At 37.8% G+C, this 24,238-nt stretch overlaps 1 protein-coding gene across 3 annotated transcripts in view; it reads right to left on the bottom strand.

Moving 5' to 3' along the window:
* Positions 1 to 24,238, bottom strand: part of SERPINI2 (serpin family I member 2) — a 41,066-nt gene that overhangs the window by 7,859 nt on the left and 8,969 nt on the right. For all 3 annotated transcript variants that reach the window (XM_060405207.1, XM_027958679.3, XM_060405199.1), the window contains exons 3-6: positions 19,114 to 19,344; positions 17,498 to 17,692; positions 17,220 to 17,412; positions 3,385 to 3,482 (exon numbers count right to left, since the gene is read on the bottom strand). In XM_060405207.1, coding sequence (XP_060261190.1) covers positions 3,385 to 3,482; positions 17,220 to 17,412; positions 17,498 to 17,692; positions 19,114 to 19,344 — 717 coding nt within the window. The remainder of the gene's footprint in view (positions 1 to 3,384; positions 3,483 to 17,219; positions 17,413 to 17,497; positions 17,693 to 19,113; positions 19,345 to 24,238) is intronic.

Below are 24,238 nucleotides of genomic sequence, written 5' to 3'. Positions count from 1 at the left end.
AGGAGCCTGGCAGGCTACAGTCCATGGGGTCGCGAAGAGTTGGACATGATTGTGTGACTAACGCTTTCATGAAGAAATAATTTAGTCAAGGGGAACCATCTCCGACAGCTTACAGAAAAGTAAATCCCCTCAGGCAAGATAGAGAGAAGTCATCAAAGGGTGATTTGCATAAAAAATGGCTTCCTAAAAATAACTCCAGACTGTGTGTGTGTGATGACTTTGTCTGGGCCCGTGATTACCTCTGATCCCATCTCCTACCCTCCTTTCCTCACCCAATAGCTCCAGCTACAAGGTCAAGCATTAAGGCTTTAGTCTCATCTGTCCCTCTGCTTAAAATCCCTTTTCCCAGAATTTACCCTGATTGGGTCCCCTGTTACTTAGGTCTCAATAAAAATGACACTTCCTCAAAGCAATCTTCTCTTTCCACCGTGTCTAATTCTGCTCTGATCTAATCTCTTTATCCCATGACTCTATTTTAGTTAATTCATACCATCTATCACCTCATCATTTAATTAATTAATAACTTGTTAATCGTCCATCTGCCCTAACAGATGTAAACATCATTAGGAGAGGGAATTTGTGGATTTTATTCAACTCTTGAAAATTGCCTGGCAGATAGCTAGCTGACTTATAATACTTGCCAAATAAATAAATCAATGTTTAAGAATATGTCCAGTGATAGAAACAATTCAGATGGAGAAAGGGGGGCATCCATATCATGAGCGTGGTTAAACTAAAATGCAGGAGTGTGGTCTTTTTAGGTCATGCAAATAAGCACATTTTTTTCCCCACAACTGCCTAGAATAAGGATTTCCATATAGAGCACAGAGTAGATGACTGAGCGGCCCATACAAAGAATGAAGACCAAACAGCAGGTTGGGAATGAGTGGAGAATTTCATGAATGCAGTCTACCACTGGCACCAAACCAAATGAGCCTTTGGCTAGTATAGTGAGCAATTTGACCTTCTGTATTCCATCTTCTACAGAGGGGGCACGGTCTTAGAAAAAGAACAGGACCTGGAAGATGCTAGATTAGAACACAGGATCTGAACTTCATCAACTCACTGATTTCTATACCTTTGTAATCATTTCCTCCCTTAATTCTCTATGAAGATTTCAAGCATGTCTTCATCAAGTTAAGAGGATAAGAAACTTCCAGTAGCTTTGCTAGAAGATGTGCAAGTAAATATTAATGTGCCATTTGCTCAATTTTCTTTTTGCATTTAACATTTACTGAGTATCTACTATATAGTGAAAGTCTACTCAGTCATGTCCAACTCTTTGCAACCCTATGGACTATACAGTCCATGGAATTCCCCAGGCCAGAATACGGGAATGGGTAGCCTTTCCCTTCTCCAAGGGATTTTCCCTACCCAGGTATCGAACCCAGGTATCCCACATTGCAGGTGGGTTCTTTACCATCTGAGCCACAAGGGAAGCCCATCTTCTATATAACAGATGTTGAACAAGGTGATTTATGTATGTCCTTTTATTTCTGCCACTGGGATATATTGTTTATTTAATAGATTAGAAAATTGAGGTCCAGAAAGGCTAAATATTTTACTAAGGGGAACAGAAGTCAAATATTCATCTAAAAGTTGCAAAAATAACTCTTTAAAAACATTTCATTCAAAATTTGTGGATGATCTGAGTATAAGATAGTGTCTCTTTTGTGTAAATATCCCATAGCAGTAGCACTGGACTGATCCACAGTAGCCTTTGTGTTGTTTTAGTCACTCAGTCATCTCCAACTCTTTGAGACCCCACAGACTGTAGCCAGCTAGGCTACTCTGTCCTTGGGATTTCCCAGGTAAGAATACTGGAGTGGGTTGCCATTTCCTTAGTCAGGGAATGTTCCCCACCCAGGGATCGAACCTGCGTGTCTTGCTTGGCAGGTGAATTCTTTTCGCTAAACCACCACAATAGCCTTTAGCAAACGCTTATTGCACAAAAAGTACTAATAGCAGGGAATTAATTCACTGTTCTCCTAAAGACTAGAAATAGTGCCAGCTTTGGCTGTGGTTGTTCTATATCAAGCAATAAGACAGAACCAAAGTCGTTAAATCAACTCAAAGAGGTAACTCAGAGCAAAAAATGTTGGACACTTATTCTTTTCTGTTCAGGGTTATTCTCTTATACAAATTCTCTTATAAAGCATTTTGGGTTATTTTATTGATATAAAAGGAGATTTTATAGAAGTCACAAATTGCTGGGAATTTGCAGAGCAAGTGGCTGTTTGAAATGCCCAAGATATAGCAAGTGAGCTTCCGAAGGCCAGGAAGAAATTTAAGAGGAAGAGGTGTTTAAAAAATGGCTCAGTTTATTTCAAGTTGGTAAGGTGGCTGCATTCCAGGGCACAGTTAGACAGAATCCTGTTGCAGTATTTAATTTTGACTGCCTCATTCCTGATGCTGATGAAATTGTCAAAGAAGTCAGATCTATCTGTCAGTGTGAGAACAGGCAGCTAAATCATGTGTGAAGGTGATAATGAACATCTATGTCACCTGTGTACCCCGCCCACCTCCTCCACCAGGAAAACTCATTCATTCTGTTCACTTACCTACATAATTGATAAGTGAATAAGTTAATGAATACCTCTCCAAAGCCCATGTTTTATATAGGAATACACAATAATTCTAGGTTAGGATATCCAACCCCATCAGACAAACAAGCTTGTATCATTAGGACTTTATTTTTCTTTATAAAACAGAAGACTGAATTTAAAAGAATTTAAAATAGCGGGATAATTTGTCCCTCTCTGTCCATTTTTTTTTCTCTTTAGTTATTTTTGAACTAGTAGGTACTGCCAGGATGAGAAATAAAGAGTCTCTTGGGCTTTGTTGTGAAAGAGAGCATCTTAACCATGCACAATTTCCCAAGTGCCAGTTAGTATAAAAGCTCCATCTCTGATGTGTTGTCAGTCTCAAGCTAAATCTACAAGCTGCAGCCTTACAATTTCTAGACTGTGTTCATCATCCAACAGCTTGCAGATGCCTATTTCACGGGCTCTAGTATTACCAAATTAACATTTGCAAATTGGGAGTTTTATTAGCTCTGCTTAGACGAGAGCCTCAAATTTGTAATTCCCAATATTCAGATAAGGAAATACAAACAGAGCTGGAATAAAAGCCCCATATAATACTTTTCCTACATCGTTTCATTGTAAGTGTGGTTTGAAAGCTTATCTAACATTCTAACATGCTGTCTGACTCTCATTAGGTAAAACTACTTAAATGCAAAATAGAGTGCTTGTTTACAGACAGCTTGACACGACGATGACATTTCTGGGGCCAAATGCTCTTTCAGTTTTAAGATCAGTCAGTTAACAGAGTTTCTAAGAGGACATATTTACTTGATAATATAAGAATAATTTTTCATATTACCTGTTATTCCAGAAAGGTCACAGCCACCACTAAATATCTCAGTTATATTCAATGAATACAAAGCTTCTTTGAAGTCTAATTTTTGTTCTATTTTAAATCTGCTTAAAAAAATGAAGAGGAAAATTTGTGAAACATTGTACACATTAGCTATCAAAAGGGTTTCTTTTTAATAAAATGGATGACTTGGAAGATATTTTATTGTGAAATATTTTGTGTTCATTATCCTCATTTTTCACACCATTTCCCCACTACTCCACTGCGCAATTTTGGATTGCTAATAACTTGCTTCCCAGATAAATCGTTACTTGGGAAAGGAGAAGAAAATACTCTAATTTTTGAGGTAACAATTACCCAACAAAACAGGGTAAGAGTTCTAAGTTTTCGATTATTTGGCTTCTTCCCTAGAACTGTAAAACTTCCTCCAACAACTGTACATACTCAGGTTTTTTGTTTTGGTTTTGTTTTTGTTTTCACATCATCCAAGATGGTTCCTGGCAGGTATCCAAGATCCAAGATGAGGCAGAAACAGAAGCCAACAGTTCATTAAAAAGATCGCTGGCTACTGAGGTACAGAAAGGGGGCATTAGTAGCCTATGAGCCTTTCATATCCACTGTCACAGCTGATGTGACTTCCTTCAATTCACAGACATATCTAGCTTTCCAATAAGCCCTGTAGAAGAGGTAAAAGACTGAAGGGGGAGGGGGACTAAGTTTCTTTCCAGTAAAATAGAGTAAAAAATTATAGGAGGGGAAAAAAAGAAAGAACTTGCCAATACTTCTAATGCAAGGCCCTAAGTTAAGACTCTAGGTCCTATGCAAGTCTCCAAGCATCACTTGCCTGAAGAGGGAACTTCACCAAGGAATCTCAAAGATCCTCTCAGGCACTGACCTTCTGTGATTCCATGTTAACTGCAATCTATGACTCACCTTCCATTTGAATAAAATGGGAGGGGAAAAAAAAGCTAGATTATTGACTTTATAGATGCTAAAAGCATCTATCTACATTTCATAACCAGATTGGAAATTTTGTTCATGAAAGAAAAGGGTATAAAGTCCTTCAATAGGGAGCTAAGTCTATTTCCGACTTCAGGGAAATCCCAGGACATGGTTCCTGCCCCAGGAGCTCTGTCTGTTCCCTTGCTGGACCTTTGCCCGGTTGGTACCTTCTGGTGTGGATGCAGACATGATTGCTTAAGCACAGGAACCTTGCTTAGCTAACAGGCTCACATCTGGGGCTAGAAATTAGCTTGCACAATCAGTCTAATTAGATTATTTTTTTAATTGCCAAATACTGAACAAGCTTCTTATAATAATTATAATTTTTAAAACAATGAACATGCTGTAGCAAAAATTTACTGGGCCTAAACTATTTCTTGGCAAATTATTATGTACTTTTGGAAGATGTTATTTCATTCAGAACCCTAGCTAACTGGAATTGCATAATTCCAGAGCATAATTGTGCATACTTGTGGCACAACTCACAATGTGCACGTTAAAACCTACTGATAATGAAAATAACTTGTTTTATGCCAATCATTTTCAACTTCTTTTTAACTTCCTGCTAAGAAAGATAATATGTAGCATGATGGTTTTGAGACTTTGGGGTTGTGCTTTTATTCTGTTTTAATTAGCACACTCTTTTTTTTTTTTTACAGAATGGAGTATGGGCTTCTAAAAGGTGGAGGATAAATGTTCTAGTCCATCTGTAACTTGACTATCTTTAGTATAATAGTCCAATGATTTGGGAATAATGACAAGAATACTGCAAGACTTATTACAACCTCTAATAAGGCCTAATTATACCAGAGAGTCATTTAAGTAACAGTCTTACTCATAATATAGTGCAATGAAACCTACAGAGATAGAAACCTATTCAACCATTTAATAAAATATAATCTACAGCCAATTTCTAATTAGCCATAATTATTGGAGCCATGAACAGTCAGGTGTGAATTAGTACTTCCATGTGTTAGGTTCTTAATATAGATTATAGTTTTTAATCTTCACAAAAAAACCCTGGGAAGTGAGCATTATCATTCCCATTAACATATAAGAAAGTGTAGGTTTTGAGGAGGTTGATTTCCAAGGACAAGATAGACAGGGCTAGAGTTCAAACTCAGGTCCACTCCAATTAAAGCTAATGTGCTAACCTCCACTGCCTTCTAGTCAAAATATAATTCAAAATCATAATCTCGACCAATTCATATATATGCTATGCTGTGCTGTCGCTTCAGTTGTGTCTGACTCTGTGCAATAACCCAACAGGCTCCTCTGTCCAGGGGGTTCTCCAGGCAAGAATATTGGGGCAGATTGCCATGCCCTTCTCCAGGGGATCTTCCCGACCCAGGAATCAAACCACATCGCTTATGTCTCCTGCACTAGCAGTCAGGTCCTATACCACAGGCACCACCTGGGAAGCCCCAATACCTATATGTATAGCGTTTATTATGTACCTCCTTCAAATTTTGTGAATCTTAATATTTATTCTAAATGTGGCTCATTTTCTTTCTTTTCCCTGACCCTCCTCTAAAACTGTCAAAAGAATACAGCTAAAGTTTAAAGAATGAGCAGCAAAAAGACTCAGTAGACAATTACCAAGTAAGCAATCATGAAATGAAAGTTTTAGCATATGTAAATATTATAAGACCTTCTTAAAAGGCAGCAATTTACTGCCATAGATGCAAACATTGTGCTTTAAAGTGGTCTCATACAAGTTTAAGCTGCAGAAAACAAAGGATAACAATTTAGAATTTCTGTTTGAAGAAGGATTCACTCCTGGTCTGCAGGCCCTACTATGGATTTCTATTGTCTCTCCTCCTTTATACACAGGACTCTTATATGACAAAATGTCTTTGGCTGTTTTCCTTCAAGGTCCCTATCCTTAATTGTTTGGAATCCCAGTTTTGATACAGTGGCCTTGAGCCATCACTGAAAGGTTCAGGCTTAGAAACAACCAAACCAAGTCTTAGGGCTGCCCACAAGGATAAAAAATAACACAATCCTTGACAGTGGTCAACTTGGACTATTATGTGAGGGCATAGTAGTTTCTGATCACTTTCGTGTGTGTGTGTGTGTGTGTGTGTGTGTGTGTGTAAAATATTCTATCGGCCTTGAGAGCTGAATTAAAAATGCTTTCTGTCACATAGGAAACCTATCTGGACAATGTTCAATGTAAACTTGGATTCTGCTTTGTATCAGTGTATGATAGATTAAAGTGAATGAACCTTTGTAATCACCACTGCAGGTGGTCATAACTTATCTACTCTCACACCCAACCTCATTTTCCCTGAGGTCATGTTCTCTCAACCACACAGTGTTCGCATTCGTGCGCTCAGAGATCTGAAGCTGGCCAACCTGGGATGGATTACTAGCCCAGCAAGAACATGATGTCCTATGGAATGTGTGATCGCTTTCTGAGTCTCTGTGGCACCGCTGCCTCACGTAACTTACCCAGCTGCTCATCATGTCACTGGCCATTTGCTCTGTTCTGCGCCCTCCTTCATGTTTGCCCCACTTTACACAAGCGTTTCCTGACTCCTGCAATTTTGACTCTGCCACTTGCTAGCTGTATGACCTCTGGCAAGGCATTTACCTGTCTACATCTCAACTGTAACCTAAATGTTAAAAATAGATTTCTATCAAATTTATGGTGGTGATTAAGTGAGACACGGCAAACAGGGAAAGCAATCCACTATAATGGATTGTCAAGAAAGTTTAAAGCTGAATGAGAATAATAATAATAAACAATACCAACAATATAAGATATACTGAGTACTAAAAATGCGGCAAACACGTTCTCATAATACTCCTCGCAACAACGCTAAGAGGCAGGTATTGTCAGTCTCTCATTTAACAGTAAGAGAAAAATCTTAGGCAAGACAGGTTTTCAGTAAGGAGATGACAAAGCTCTTGGTCTACAATATTATGTTCTATTTTCCATAATCTTGTTTCAACAGTTGATAAAAGATACTGTGAGATGTCACATCAGTCAATATTTTTAAAGAGGGATGCTTCTTTGAAGAACTGCGGCTCTTGCTTAGTCATCACTATGAAAGTGAATGTAAAGTGACAGTGTTAGTTCCTCAGTCGTGTCTGACTCTTTCTAACCTCATGGACTGTCATCATAGGCAGATTCTTTATAGTCTGAGCCACCAGGGAATCCCAGTTATCACTATACTTTTGAATACAAGTATAGTATTTAGCAAGTTCGAAGACTCAGACTGCCAAAAACTTAATGACAGCTAAGAAGACTCTCCCTAATACTCATAAACTTGCTAATAATTTCAACAGCCTCAGGGACTCTGAATTCTATTCTATAATCCTAGAAGTCCATGGTGCCCAGATTAAGGACTGCTACGAAAGAAGAAAATAAGTCAATATCTTCTCATTTTCCTATAAAGTCAAACTTAAAACCTCAGAATAATCTATTCCTTCTTAGCCCGTATGTATGTGCTTAGTCATACACTTCAATAAATGTCTTTCTGCTTCACCTGCCATTTACATTCCCAGTGAAGCTGCTCCCTTAAGCACTCACTACTGAGTGCCTGAATTGTTGCAGTAGTTTCTTAACATCTTTTGGGCTTCAGTCTTTCCCTCTCTAACACATCCCAAACATCATGGCTATTCAAATTAAAGCAACAAATTGAGCAGCTACTATTTTTCAGATGCATGCACTGTGATGGTATCAAAGAAAGGAAATAGGCATAGCTTCGGACTCAACAAGTCTACAACAAGCCTAGTTCAAATCCTTCCTTTTACTGAAGCCTTTGTTTATACAGTTCCAGTCTCTGGTGCTTCCTCTCCCTTCTCTCCTCTCTGTTTCCATGAACCTTGAAGTTCTTACTTATACCATTCTTTCAGTATTTAATTATTAGTAAACTTGTGCAAATCTTGCACCGCCCCACCTAAGTGGCAACTATCTTCTCAATAGGAATCCTGTCTATCATTTTGCGTGTCTCAGTTCATTGTTCATAGTGGGGTCCCAATCAATCTCTGCTTTGGAACAGGAAATACATTTTCTAATAAGTAGCAAACTAATAGTATCATGAGGATATGAACCAAGGGAAATGAGAGCTAACCTGTCTCCCAGAACTTAACTGAATGTCAATCAATTTACTTTTTGACTGACAGTTTCCTTATCTGTGGAATACAATTTATAGCCAAGTCAGACTGTAGAATTATAGCATTTCGTATTAAAATGTAAATATTAAATGCTTTACAAAGTTAAAATGGATGTAGATGAAAGTTGCTTGCTTATTTACCTTATTTACATGTATTAAATGATCAACTTTGCACATATACACAATCATAAAAACACAATCTCAAACCTTTTCTTATGCAGTGAAGAATCTTATACATAATAAGGGTGTGTTAGACTCATCAACCTAGGAAATCTAACTATTAAGATGCTTATACAATTTCATATTAAACTTAGAAAAATGTAATGTGATTATTAGTATACAACTGCAGAATAATGTCTAAAATTAGGTATCCAGTATGTTACAAATAGTAAACATAGACACCATCCTAGTGTTTTTAGACTATGCTTTGTCCTATTGGCCTCAAATCTAAATGAGTTATGCATCAAAGAGAGGAAGAACTGTTTCTATACTGTCTCTAACGATAATTATAATCATTCACACACTCTTGCCTACTGTTGCTTATATACAAGCATTCTTATGATTAATTTTCTTTTCATGACATTTACTGAATTTTGCCATCAAAGATGCATTTGTTTATTTATTTTTACAGTGACAAAATTTTGCACAGTAGGTGTTAAGTGTTGAAGTGCAGATATAATTAGGTTGAGGATGTGAAAAATTTAATAGACAAAAATAGCAATTAAAGAAAGTTGGGACATCAGAAGGGGGAGCCTACATGCTTTGTGAAGATAACAGCAGAGCCCAACCAGAAGAAGAAAGACTACTCTTCCTTACTGGGAAGGACTCAGCCAATAAAAAATCATGGATTCCTTGTTTACTACAGCCCTCCCAACTTTCTTCTCCTATATATAATCATTCTCCTTCCCTTGCCTTTGGAGGACTTGCATGTGGCTTGCCATACTTACAGATTCCAAAGTGAAATTCTGTTGACCCCAAATAAACCTATCTTTGCAGGAGAAACATCTGGCAATCTGTTTCAGATCAAAGGATCACACAGGAGTAGAGCCAGTTCTTTATCTAATATAACTTACAAGAAAGGAGGATACCACTTAGAGAAAGATGGCCACATGAGGGAAAGATTGGCATGATGGCTCTGCAAGAAGAGGAATACCAAGGATGATAAACCACAGCCAGAAGCTAGGCAGAGGCAAGGAAAAATTCCACACAATCTCCAAGAAAGCATGGTCCTACTGACCCCTTGATTTTGGACTTCCAGCTTCCAGAACTTTGAGAAAATAAACTTATGTTAAGTCACCTAGTTTATGGTACTTTGTTACAACAGCTCTGGAAAACTAATACAGCTGACTAATCTATTTTGTCAAAATCTTTAGCTATCAGTTTGAAACCATAATTTATTCATTCAAATATAAAAGGATCACAGCATTGAATAATAAAATATAAAATTGCAAGTTCACCCAAAAGTTTTTATTGAGCCTGTACAACTCCTCTTCTGCAATGACCACATATTTTGAATGGGTAATTTTCTTGTTATTGAGAGAAAGCATTTTGAGGGAAATGTATTTCAGAACTTTCAACCCATGATCTGAGCACTTAGGAACCTTAATTCAATACATGCATCCTGATAGAATAAAATTATTAATGAGCTTAACACATAAGCAAATCATGCCTTTAAGAAATCAGAAGACTCATCCTTTCAGAGAAAATGGAATACATTTTAAATGTAATGTTGTATTAATGTGACTGAATAATTGATAACAGAATTTTCAGTCTTGTGAATTTTAAAAATCTCATTTTTATTTCTCTAGAGGGAAGTTTCTCAAGAAATAACTGATATCCTATCATTCATTATGCTGCATGGATGGGAAGGAGGATGGCCTCTCTGAGATCCTCACAAGGAATGAATCCGAGAGTGACTAAGAAATTGAATTCTGATTTCTGAGATATTTAAAATTAGATAAATGGAAATAACATAGAACCTCTTTGACTATATTTATGTAATTTAACTCAATAATATTTATCCAGCATATACTATTAATGTGTGTGCATGTGCTAAGTCACTTCAGTTGTGTCCGACTCTTTGTGACCCCGTGGACTGTAGCCTGCCAGGCTCCTCTGTCCATGGAATTCTCCAGGTAAGAATACTGGAGTGAGTTGCCATCCTTCTGACAGGGGATCTTCCCATTTCTTATGTCTCCTGCATTGGAAGGTGGGTTCTTTACCTCTAGCACTACCTGGGAAGACCATACTATTAATACACACCATGAAATGTGTTAGGGACTACGGAAGCCAAAATGTTGCAAGACACTGTCCTATGGCCTGGACCATAAGTCCACTGACCTTCTGGCCTGCCACTGTCACATAACTCACATTTTAATAAGACAGACAGGAATGTGATGAAGAAATGAAAATGCAATGTAATGCAAGCTATAGTGTAAATCTGCATAAAGTATTATGGAAATAAAAATAAGGAATGGTTGATTCTAACTGAATATTTTGGGAAACCTACATGTAATTTATTTAAGGGAACCCTGAAGGATGAATGAGAAAATACTGGTTAGACACCATAGAGAAGGGCCTGACCAAGGAAATAGGAGGGATGGAAGTTAAAAAGTCAGAGGGATCTTTCTCATTTGGTACTGGCTGAGCAGATATCTTCCAAACAAAGATAATAAGTCACTTATTCAGCATTTTCTACTTGTTAGGCTTTGTGCTGTGAATAGACATATGTAATGAGATAATGTAATGGAAGCTACCACCACATTATTAAAAAAATCTTTGGTGTCTGGAATTTGTAACGAGGGTTGAACTCTACGGCCATAGATTCTAATCGTAACTAGGAATCTAGCCTAACAGGGGATGGAAGAAAATCTGGCTTATCTTCTTTTTATGCTGGGAAAAGTTGGAGGATTCTGAATGCTGATAGAGATGGGAAAGATATCCCTTTAGGATTAGTGAGCCCTGACATCATGATAATGGTAAGCTAAGGACAGTAACAGACAGAAGACTCCAAGTACAAGAAATGGCCTACACCAGGAATATTCATCCCTGGAAACAGGTTTTAAATTACTTTTCACCTCATAAGCCCTTTTTATTATTGTATTTTAGTGGTGTTAGTCATGTCTGACTCTTTGCAACCCCATGGACTATAGCCTACCAGGCTCTTCTGTCCATGGAATTCTCCAGGCAAGAGTACTGGAGTGGGTAGCCATTCCCTTCTCCAGGGGATCTTCCCCACCCAGGGATTCCCCACCCAGGTCTCCTGCACTGCAGGCAGATTCTTTACTGTCTGAGCCACCAGAGAAGCCCCATATTAGATTTCAGTAGCTGCCGTCTATGGGGTCACACAGAGTCAGACATGACTGAAGCGACTTAGCAGCACCAGCAGCAGCAGGCTTTAGTTAAACATTAAAGTTGATCTTACTTGTATAGACTTGCCAAAGGCTACCTTAACACATTACCACAAACTACGTGGCTTAAATAACAGAAACACATTGTCTCCCAGTTCTGTAGTTTGGAAGTTCAGAATCAAGGCAACTGCAGGATTGGTTTCCTCTGAGAGCTGTGAGGAAAACATCTATTACAGCCTCTCGCCTTGACTTGTAGATGGCCATCTTCACCCCTGTCTCTTCACAACACCTTCCCTGTTTGTGTATCTTTGAATCTAAATTTCTCCTTTTTATAAAGGAGTCAAATGGGATTAGAGTCCACCCTAATGACTTCACTTTAACTTGATTACTTCTACAAAGATTCTATCTCCAAATAAGAAAACATTCTGATGTAGTGGAAGTTAGCATTTCAACATACAAATTTGAGAAGCACATAATTCAACTCATAGCAGTTGTCTTGGAGAAATTAAAAGCAAAGTCTGTGGCCACACTATGGGAGAAGTTGTATGAGAAACGTGGCTACAGTTTGGAGTCTAAAAACAGGTCTTGAAGTTTGAAAAGGGCTGTCCAGACTGCAGTAGTCTAGATGGATTTGTGAACTATGAACCAATGCTGTGGGGATTCCTAATGTGGTAGAGAAAGGAATTCTGGTGAAAGCCTATATTTTCTATTGTCAACTGATCTTGGAACTTACCAGATTCCCACCTAGACATTTGATATCTAGACTGATATAGCTGGAGCCATCTTGGTTATAGATACCATTATCTCCATTTTGTGCTAATAAAACCACAACTCAGAACATCAGTGACTCTCCTAAGACCCCACTGCTAGTACATAGTATAGATACTCCTCAAACTCAGGGCTTTCTATGTATGTCCTTTTCTATTAATCTTCCTAAAGGGAAGAGAGAGAGATGTAAATCTGAAAATAAACAGTTTCAAAAATTATTATTTCTATGATTAATAAGCAAATCATCTGTCACATACACCATTATATATCCATGTCTGGCACATAGTAGGAGCTTAAAAAAAATACTCTGAAAGACCAACTAACATCCAGGTAGAGTCCCTTGGACTGCATGGAGATCCAGCCAGTCCATTTCAAAGGAGATCAGTCCTGGGTGTTCTTTGGAAAGAATGATGCTAAAGCTGAAACTCCAGTACTTTGGCCACCTCATGCGAAGAGTTGACTCACTGGAAAAGACTCTGATGCTGGGAGGGATTGGGGGCAGGAGGAAAAGGGGACAACAGAGGATGAGATGGCTGGATGGCATCACCAATTCGATGGACATGAGTTTGAGTGAACTCCGGGAGATGGTGATGGACAGGGAGGCCTGGCGTGCTGCGATTCATGGGGTCGCAAAGAGTCGGACACGACTGAGCAACTGAACTGAGAGATTCATAGACAGTAGAGAATTAGAAGAGAGATTGGAACTTAAGAGTTGGATATTAGAGACATGAAATATAAGGAACAAAAATTAAAAGAGAAAGAGTAGGAATAGGAAATTTCTGAAAATGAAATCTGGTAAACATTATCTGGGGACAGAAAGAAAAAAATGTGTAAGTCAGGGAGCAGGAAAATTTCACAGAAAGAGAGAAAAATAAATAAAAGTAATGCCAGAAGGGTTAAAGAAAGAAAGGTTTTTAATAAAAAAAGGATGGTTAAAAATATGTGGATCAAGAGCCCAGAGTTAGGGTGAAGAAAGCATAGGATACTTCTTTCTCCTGAGTATCAAAGAAGATAGAGGAAGGGAAGTTTAGCAGAGATTTATACAATTTTTGAGATGAAGTATAGAGAGGTGAGTTTACATAATAGATTGTTTTCTTTAAGAAACAGGGAGTTGAGACATACCTTCGGAGTAAGATGATCACCATGAAGCAGTCCCCGCAGAGCAGAGGTAAAGTCTTGGTGGAGTGTCAGAAAAGAACATTCTCTGAAGATAGATCGTTAAGCTCCAGCCGAAGGGAGGCCACAGTGACTGCTTTGGAGCTTTTGCTTAACAAAATCAGTAGTTAAGGAACTCAAGAGACGTTTTGAGTAGATTCAGGATTCAGGATGAGGAGACAATTACAAAGGAGCAAAGACAGGTGACAAAAATATGTCAAATGTTTGGTGACAGTACGATTCAAACAACTGACTAGATCCTAGTCAAGTGCAAACAGAAAGAAAAGTCAAGCAGGTGGAGAGACAGAGAGCCAGGAAAATGGGGCACAGACCACGCAGGCCCTGGTAAGTGTGAAGAAAACTTTAGGAATGACAGAACAGAAAATAATCTATTAGACATCTCTCCTTTTAAAAGTTCAGGTTGAGAGTTATTTAGACACATCTTTTGCTCTGAAATTTCTCCTGTCTCCCAGAAGCATGATATCAAGAAGTTAGTGTTTATAATGATGGTTTCTTGAGATATGACTTTGTGATGTCCATTTTGTACCCAAAATGAACCCAATATTTTGTAGTTACTATAAATGGAAAGTAATCTTTAAATTGTATAAAAATGAAAAGTTTTAAATATATATATATAAGTACCCCAATAATAAATATTATCCTAGGATCCTACTTATAATTTAATGACTGTTAGAGCACCCTCTATACAGTCTATACATATATGTGTGTGTATATATATATCCTCTATACAGTCTAAACAGTGTATAGAGTCTATACACCTCCTTTCTATACAGTCTATACAGCTCTACATAGTCAGCAAAAACAAGACCAGGAGCCAACTGTGGCTCAGATCATGAATTCCTTATTTCCAAATTCAGACTTAAATTTTAAAAAGAAAGGAAAACCATTAGGCCACTCAGATATGACCTAAATCAAATCCCTTATGATTATACAGTGGAAGTGACATATTCATGCATTACATCTGATAGAGTGCCTGATGAACTATGGATGGAGATTCATGACATTGTACAGGAGGTGGTGATCAAGACCATCCCCAAGAAAATAAAAGCAAAAAGGCAAAATGGTTCTCTGAGGAGGCCTTACAAATAGCTGAGAAAAGAAGAGAAGCTAAGGGCAAGGGAGAAAAGGAAAGATATACCCATTTGAAGGCAGAGTTCCAAAGAATAGTAGGGAGAGATAAGAAAGCCTTCCTCAGTGATCAATGAAAAGAAATAGAGGAAAATAATAGAATGGGAAAGACTAGAGATCTCTTCAATAAAATTATAGATACCAAGGGAACAGTTAGAACTGGACATGGAAAAACAGAGTGGTTCCAAATTGGGAAAGGAATATGACAGAATAAAGGACAAATGGAATGGACGGACCTACAGAAGCAGAAGATATTAAAAAGAGGTCACAACAATAAACAGAAGAACTATACAGAAAAGATCTTCATGACCCAGATAACCATGATGGTGTGATCACTCACCTAGAGCCAGACATCCTGGAGTACAAAGTCAAGTGAGCTTTAAGAAGCATCACTACAAACAAAGCTAGAGGAAGTGATGGAATCCAGTTGAGCTATTTCAAATCCTAAAAGATGATGCTGTGAAAGTGCTGCATTCAATATGCTAGCAAATTTGGAAAACTTAGCAGTGGCCACAGGACTGGAAAAGGTCAGTTTTCTTTCCAATCCCAAAGAAGCTCAATGCCAAAGAATGTTCAAACTGCCGCACAATTTCACCCATCTCACATACTAGTAAAGCAATGCTCAAAATTCTCCAAACCAGGCTTCAACAGAACGTGAACTGTGAACTTCCAGATGTTCAAGCTGGATTTAGAAAAGGCAGAGGAACCAGAGATCAAATTGCCAACATTCGCTGGATCATTGAAAAAGCAAGAGAGTTCCAGAAAAACATATACTTCTGCCTTATTGACTACACCAAAACCTTCGACTGTGTGGATCACAACAAACTGTGGAAAATTCTTCAAGAGATGGGAATACCAGACCACCTGACCTGCCTCCTGAGAAATCTGTATGCAAGTCAAGAAGTAACAGTTAGAACTAGACGTGGAAAAACAGAGTGGTTCCAAATCGGGAAAGGAGTATGTCAAGGCTATATATTGTCACCATGCTTAATTAACTTATATGCAGAGTACATCATGAGAAATGCTGAGCTGGATGAAGCACAAGCTGGAATCAAGATTGCTGGGAGAAATATCAATAACCTCAGATATGCAGATGACAGCACACTTATGGCAGAAAGTGAAGAGGAACAAAAGAGCCTCTTGATGAAAGTGAAAGAGGAGAGTGAAAAAGTTGGCTTAAAATTCAACACTCAGAAAACTAAGATCATGACATCTGGTCCCATCACTTCATGGTAAATAGATGGGGAAACAATGGAAACAGTGAGAAACTTTATTTTGGGGGGCTCCAAAATCACTGCAGATGGTGACTGCAATCATGAAATTTAAAAAAAAAGCTTGATCCTTGGAAGAAAAGTTACGACCAATTACTTTGCCACCAAAGGTCCATCTAGTCAAAGCTATGATTTTTCCAGTAGTCATGTATGGATATGAGAGTTGGACTGTAAAGAAAGCTGAGTGCCGAAGAATGGATGTTTTTAAACTGTGCTGTTGGAAAAGACTCTTGAGAGTCCCTTGTACTGCAAGGAGACCCAACCAGTCAATCCTATAGGAAATCAACCCTGAATATACATTGGAAGGACTGATGTTGATGCTGAAACTCCAATACTTTGGCCACCTGATGAGAAGAACTGACTCACTGGAAAAGACCTTGCTGCTGGGAAAGATTGAAGGCAAGAGGAGAAGGGGACGACAGAGAATGAGATGGTTGGATGGAATCACCGACTCAATGGACATGAGTTTGAGTAAGCTCTGGGGGTTGGTGATGGACAGGGAAGCCTGGCATGCTGTAGTCCATGAGGTCGCAAAGAGTCAGAAACAACGGGGCCACTGAACTGAACTGAACTGAATAGAGAGCACCCTCTATCAAAGGTAACAACATATTTTTTAACTGTATAATATCACAAGTGTCTTGGGAATTTTATTTTCCTTAAACACAAGAGAAGCTAAAATATTTTAAATTTCAACCAGAGAAAAAAATGTTAGAGAAAAATAAGTTTGTATAATAAAAAGAGTAATAATTCTTTTTAATCCCAGCATTCTGTTTTGAAGACATATTTTTTCATTCCTTTCAGAGAATATTGAGTACTTAAATTCTATCCTCCTCATGGCAAAACAGCGCTGGCAATGTTCAGACCTGCTTTGTATCCATAAAGTAGAGTAACAATTCCTAATGGGTTTTTCATTTTATTTTTGTCAATAGACTTTTTAAACATTAATTATCTTTCGGCCAGCTGTTGAAATCCGTCTATAAGTGAAAACATAAGAACTAGAGTGATAAAATGACATTACCAACCTAGGAAGGCTTATTTCCACTTCCTGTTCTTGCATCTCAGAGAACCATTGCAGGGTTTGAGGAGCAGTAATTAGCTTTTCCATTTCTTCTATGTTCACGTGTTCTGCAGGAAGTATGATAATTAAACTAAACTCATCACCTTTATAAGGTAATTCCAAAACCTGGTAGTTTATAGAGGATTCAGAAAAATAACCTGAAACAGAGAAAATAAAATATTAATATACTTAGCAATTCCCAAAGTTGTCCTTTAGAGTGTGATTTTTTTTTTTTCATATTACCGTATTTCGTTCTCAGAAGAGCTTTCATCATTGGAATTTTGACTGCTGTGCCATCTTTCAGAGTGAAATTCATCAGTTGTGTGTCTTCTTTGTTGAATTTCTGTTTCCAATCCCCTTTGAAATAAATAGCATTCACCAGAACAAGCCGAGTCAGAGGACCAAATTCTTCCCCTGAAAACATGTCTTTAATTTTTCCTGGGGAGAGAATAGAGCAAGAGGCAGAAAGAAACAGGCAACAGTGATTCAAAAAACTGCTTTAAATTAAATTAAAACAAAAATTTATCTTGCTAACCAATTAAAAATAGGGTGTTTTATCATTTAAACTTGGAAATTTTTGAAGAGTTAAGGAGGAGATTTATTAAATATTGACAAAGAAACAGGTACAAACAGGACTTCATTAGGAAACAGGAGATTCAGAATTATCTTAGATAAATTTAGACAGACTTAGCAATGGCTGCTCTTTGGTGAAATCATTTGTGTAAATTGCTTTTCAGACAGAAAGAACAAAATCAAGTATCTCTTCATATCTGTTGTTATTTTTCAAACTCTATTTCAAATTCTTCAGCAAGTCAATCAGAATTAATAAATTAGTGGTCCACTCAAATTCTCTGCTGTTGCATCTGTAGCCATTGACCATTCAGAAAGGATAAGAATGGAGTTGCTAATGTGATGTTCCTCTTCTAAAAAATCAGTCTCTGATTTTTATGTCTAATGAGTATTTCAAAGCTATGAGTCAACAGCATAATCAGGTGCCATGGAACTGTCTACAGATGCTCTTAATGTGTATCCCAGTAATAGTACTTGCCTGTGAACAGTGCTCACAATACCCATCTCACATTTTCAACTTATGCTTCTCCGTCGGAGGCTCCCCATATAAAACAGAGTCTCATCTTACACATCACAGATTTTTTCGGCTTAAATAGCAGAATGAATGAATGAAGAAACAAGTTGCTATTAATTGAGGGCCTGATATATACTGGTCTCTTCACACACATTCTTTTTAATCTTTCAATAATCCTAAAACATTATAATAGTATCCTCATTTTAAATGGGGAATGGCTTAGAACTTGTCAGGATTTGAACTCAGATCTGTATGAGCTTAAACTTGTGTTCTACTATGTCTCTCAGTAGTGCCTTTGGAATCTCTGCTAGCTTATACTTAAAAGTTTAGATTACAACTCTATGATAGAACTATCAATGTTTATTATGAAACATTAACACATCCAACTAATATGTGTTAATTATTTACAGTGTATGTGGGAAAGAAAGCATCTGAGATTGATAGATTTAAGTCTTATCTGGCCAAAGATATTATTCCTGCTGTCATACTTAAAAAAACACACTTTAATAAAAGATTACTATTAAAATTCTTCCAGTAAGAATTCTCAATCAGGTTACCTGTCCAAAAAAAAATCTGTATACTTTTCAAAGCTGCTTACAATTTCTCTCCATTTTACAATTCAGTGTTAATTTGAATAACAGGGAAGCAAAATAGAGGAACTGATCCCTCTGAGCCATAATTTAATAGGAAAATATTCAATCATTCTTTACTTTAGTATATTAAAAACCATGAATACAATGGCAAATAATGACTCTATGGAAATGGGAAACTTTACCATCTGTTTTGCTTTCTACCCAGTTACTTATTGTCTCTGCACAAGCCTTTGCATTCTGAAAATCCACCAGCTTTATGGCACTCTGAAAAAATTCCTTGTTTCCATGGAGATACTGTTCTTTCACAGTGAATCCTTCTTGAAGGTAGAGGGCATTGGCAAGATTAAATGTAAATTCTTGTTTTTTCTCTGAGATGGCAGAGAAAAATGACTTCAGCTCAGAAAATTCTTCTCCTGAAAAATAATTATAATGTATACTGACATACTGAACAACATAAAAACAACAGCTTCTCGGCTTTACTTCTAAGCACTCTGATTCATATCACCATTTTTTAGCAGCCTAAGGTACAACTAACGACATTTTCTAAGTTAGTATAAATATTTTAAGCATTTATCCCTTGTGGAATATGCATTTTGTAGAGAAACCAGCTCTCCTACAGGAAAAAAAAACTGTCCATGTAAATTTGAAATTTGTCAAAAATGAGAATATGCATTCAAAAAGGTTGAAAGAAACTCCCTCTTTATAGTCAAATTTAGCTCATTCTTAGTTGTTGGACAGGTATCTTTAGAATCTCATCCTATGCATAACATGAGATATTTGTGAAAGAGGAATACTAATGAATGTTGATGAGGGTAGGACAGTGATGAGCAATCCTTTTCAATACTACTTTTATTTCAGTTTAAGGAAGAATTGCTCTTTTATGACGAACTGTGCCTATCCAAGTTTTGAAATTTATGAGGTAACTGCTGTAATCATCTCTAGAAATGCTAAGGATCAGAATTGCCTATTTCTCCAGGTTCATAAGTCTCTATACTTTGTTTGTCTATGTGAACAATAAAAATATTGAACCATTCCAACTATAACCACTAGCCAAATGCATCTGATAGAGTCAGCTAAGAATCACTGTTGGCCTATACTTATTTATCGTCGGGTCATTCTGACTACAGTGTTGTGAGGAAGGTGTATGTGCTATGAAAGAATTCAGCTCTGATTGCTGCTCAGTGTCTTCCAGTTTACTACCAGAGGGCACCAATATTTTATATTTCCTTCTGGCTTAATTTTGGAACTCAATCATTGAATCTGGGAACTGTATTTCAAATCCACAGGTCTTCAGAGCCTTTGTTTATTTTGAGTTAAATACTGAAAATACCACTTTCACAACTTAAAATTTGATTGCATGCAATTTGTCTCCATTGAAGAAAACACAAACGGTTCATCATTGGGAAATGTCCACTGAATAAAGAATAAAAGACTGAGAGGAACTTGCTATGAGGTGTCTATTGGAAATCAGACGTGTACATGCGTGTGTAAACATTGTATTAATATCAGAGAGCTAGTAGCCCATGGGACATCGTTGTGCAAATAAGCTGTGCTCTCACTGGGTGCTTGTGGGGGCATAGCATCCCCATTACCTCATATTTTGTCCAGCTGAGTGAAGGCCACATTTCAGTCCCCACTTGTCCTTTTGTTCTGGCTCAGTTGTGTCCAACTCTTTTGTGACCCCAGGGACTGTAGCCCTCCAGGCTTCTTTGTCCATGGAATTTTCCAGGCAAGAATACTGGAGTGGGTTGCTATTTCCTACTCCAGGGGATCTTCCCAACCCAGGGGTCAAACCCTATTGAGCCATCTGGGAAAGTTCTCTTGTGCAAATTCAGCCTACATAACCACAGAACAGACTTGGAAGGTATATTGCATTACATTTCAAACTCCATGATTCTCCATTCATGGGGATATAGACACAGACATAAACAATTTTAGATACAAAAATTTTCTTCCATATGATTGGATCTGAAGAATATCAGTGATTCTTTACAACCCTGGAATTCCTTACATAATGAAGAATGTTAATCTATTTTACTTATTTATACAATTATTTCAGATGCAATCACTTCTTGCTATTGGAAGCTGAAATATTATCTCAATAGCTGAAAAGTTACCAAGATGACTTTCTGAGTGAAGACATGAGAGCTTCTCCAAAAGAATTAATTAAAGTCAGGAATAAAATGGCAAACTTTGAAACCAATTTTCAGAAGTTCATAATTTATGAACATCTTTAAAGGATTGGGAGAAAGAATGAGAGGAGGAAAAAAAATAGTTCCAACTCATTTGTCAGAGCAAATAAATTTATGTCATGTACTTTAGGTCTAAGACTGTATGACAGTCAGCTGCTCTTTGATAAATTGCTGGACTCAGAAGTTAATGAAAAAATATTACCAATAGCACAAGTTTGGAGAATATAAAGTTATCTGCCTTATAAATTTAATTTACAGATTAATAGCTTCTTTTAGCATAGATCAAAAAGAATACATATACATGGCTCCTAATGAGCAGTAAGTTTATTTCATTTCCTAAAATAGAGCCATGGAAATCCTACAGGTCATGGGGTGAATGTGACTTTTGGTTTGGTTGTACCAGACCTCCAAAAAAGTTCTAAATTTTAGTACATGTTTACTTCTCCTGCTATTGAAAGCCTCAAGGCCAACTGTGTGTACAATGTGAGAGATCCAAAGATGAAAAGAAAGGCAGTCATAGGACTATAGATGGTTTTAGCTAAAAGGTCTGTGTGTGCCGCGCAGTGCTTAGTCACTCAGTCGTGTCCGGCTCTTTGTGGCCCAACGAACTGTAGAGCCCCAGGCTCCTCTGTCCATGGAAATTCTCCAGGCAAGAATACTGGAGTGGTTGCCATGCCCTCCTCAAGGGTATCTTCGCAACCCAGGGATCAAACCCAAGTCTCCCACATTGCAGGTGGATTCTTTACCCTCTGAGCCACCAGGGAAGCCCATGCTGCTGCTGCTGCTGCTGCTGCTGCGTCACTTCAGTCATGTCCGACTCTGTGTGACCCCATAGATAGCAGCCCACCAGGGTCCACCATCCCTGAGATTCTCCAGGCAAGAACACTGGAGTGGGTTGCCATTTCCTTCTCCAATGCATGAAAGTGGAAAGTGAAAGTGAAGTCACTCAGTCGTGCCCTACTCTTAGCGACCCCATGGACTGCAGCCTACCAGGCTCCTCCATCCATGGGATTTTCCAGGCCAGAGTACTGGAGTGGAGGGAATCCCATGGAAATCATCTAATCCAAACTCATTTGATAATGAAGAATCTAAAATCCAGAGAGATAAGATAGCTTGAAAGGTGCCCCATCACAGGGTCATTTGGACACATAACTAACCCAGGAGTTCATGGCAGGTCTCTTTTCATAAACTGCTTAGAATAAAGAAACACCTTAAAGTTAGTCTTCAATTAATAAGCAGCTTTAATAGAAGCAAAGCAAAATGGAGTATTATCAGATGCTCAGTAAAAAGGAGAAGGTAAATTTTGAACAGATTGTTTTAGCAATGGGGAAAGAAGAGTAAGTGAGGACACTGAGAGCCCCAGTGTGGGTAGGATGCCAGGAGCTTTAAGCCTATCTGCAGAATAAGCAGGTTATGAAACAGGTTGATAGCAAGGAAGGCAAATATAGCCTGATTCAACAGATAGCACCATTTGACAATCAGAGGGAACTGAAGGCAGGGCCAGGACCAAGATGGGTCAATGAGACCCTCATTATGGCATAAAGTTTAAGGAGATGGCAACAAATTCAGTAATCAGGATAAACAACATTTTACTGAAATGTATTTTAAATATCAATACTAACACAAAGAAATCCATGATGAACAAAACATAAACATTTAAAGTAAAGGAAAAATCATAATTATTGATTTTTCTTTTTGCCCTGAGTTCCAGTATGGCCCTGCCAGGCACTATCTTCTCATCTGTTGCACCCTTTGTTTTACCCTGAAATCATTTTGCATCTCTCTCTTTTCATCTTCTTGCACTTTTTTCTCGCTGCTCTCCTTCTTAACTTCTTTCTAAAAATTTTCCAGAGTTTAATATTTATATTTTCTCCCTTTTTGGTTGGTCTTCCTTTTCTTTTTGCACTTATCCACCATCTGCACCTCTCTCTCCTTTAACAAAGTATGAGATAGCAGCAAGGAGATCCAATCAGTCAATTCTAAAGAAAATCAACCCTGAATATTCATTGAAAGGACTGATGCTGAAGCTGAAGGTCCAACACTTTGGGCACCTGATGTAAAGAGCCAACTCATTAAAAAAGACCCTGATGCTGGGAAAGATTGAAGGCAGAAGAAGGGGATGACAGAGGATAAGATGGTTGGATGGCATCACCAACTCGGTGGACATGAGTTTGAGCAAGCTCTGGGAGATGGTGAACGACTTGGAAGCGTGGCATGCTGCAGTCCATGGGGTTGCAAAGAGTCAGACATGAACTGAGTAACTGAACAGCTACTACAACAACAAGAGATAACAAATTTGGTAGATTTTGTTATGTATGTTACAAAGTTAATGTTTAATTATGCATATATACTCTTTCAAAGAAAATATTAAAATTTTCATTGTTGCTCTTGTGATCTATAACCCTCAGTGAATCATTTTTGGAATTAGTTCTGGGCAAGTTACTCAACCTTTCTTTGCCTTGGTGTCCTCACCTGTACAGCAGGTTTATGTCTGGCTCACAGAGTAATTGTGAAGAGTAAATAAAATACAGTATACTGAGTACATAAAACAGTGACTGGTACACTATATATAGTTGATAGTTTTAGCATTGTTATTATTATGTTCACAATCCAGAGTTAAGACTCCCATGTTCCTCTATAAGATGGATTCATTTAAAGTAATTTAAATTTCAAAGGCTCTAATTTTGCTAGTTTATCATGGAATCAATTTACATATTTTCATGAATGTTCTATTACTTTTCAAAGCAATATCATGTGATATAAATGTTTCTGGGACTGTGTCGTGGGATTTGCTGAAATTAACGCAGACAATGAAGACTAGATCTGGAATACAGTGACTTCATTTTACATTATCCACAAAGGAGAACTCTGTCAAGCAACTTCACTATCACCAGTTTCTTTTCTATGTAACATTGCCTTTAAAATGAAGCAAATAGAACTTTGCAAATTGTTTCTTCAGGAGAACAGTTTCCTAAATGTAACTACTCTATGCTGGGCTTCCCTGGTGGCTCAGCAAAAAGAACCTGCCTGCAATGCAGGAGACGCGGTTGGAAAGATCCCCTGGAGAAGGAAATGGCAACCCACTCCAATCTTCCTGCCTGGAGAATTCCATGGA

The sequence above is a fragment of the Ovis aries genome, chromosome 1, assembly GCF_016772045.2.
Source record: "Ovis aries strain OAR_USU_Benz2616 breed Rambouillet chromosome 1, ARS-UI_Ramb_v3.0, whole genome shotgun sequence".
Taxonomy (NCBI): Eukaryota; Metazoa; Chordata; class Mammalia; order Artiodactyla; family Bovidae; genus Ovis; species Ovis aries.
Note: the sequence above shows the minus strand (reverse complement) of the source record. Positions and strands in the feature narration are given on the sequence as shown.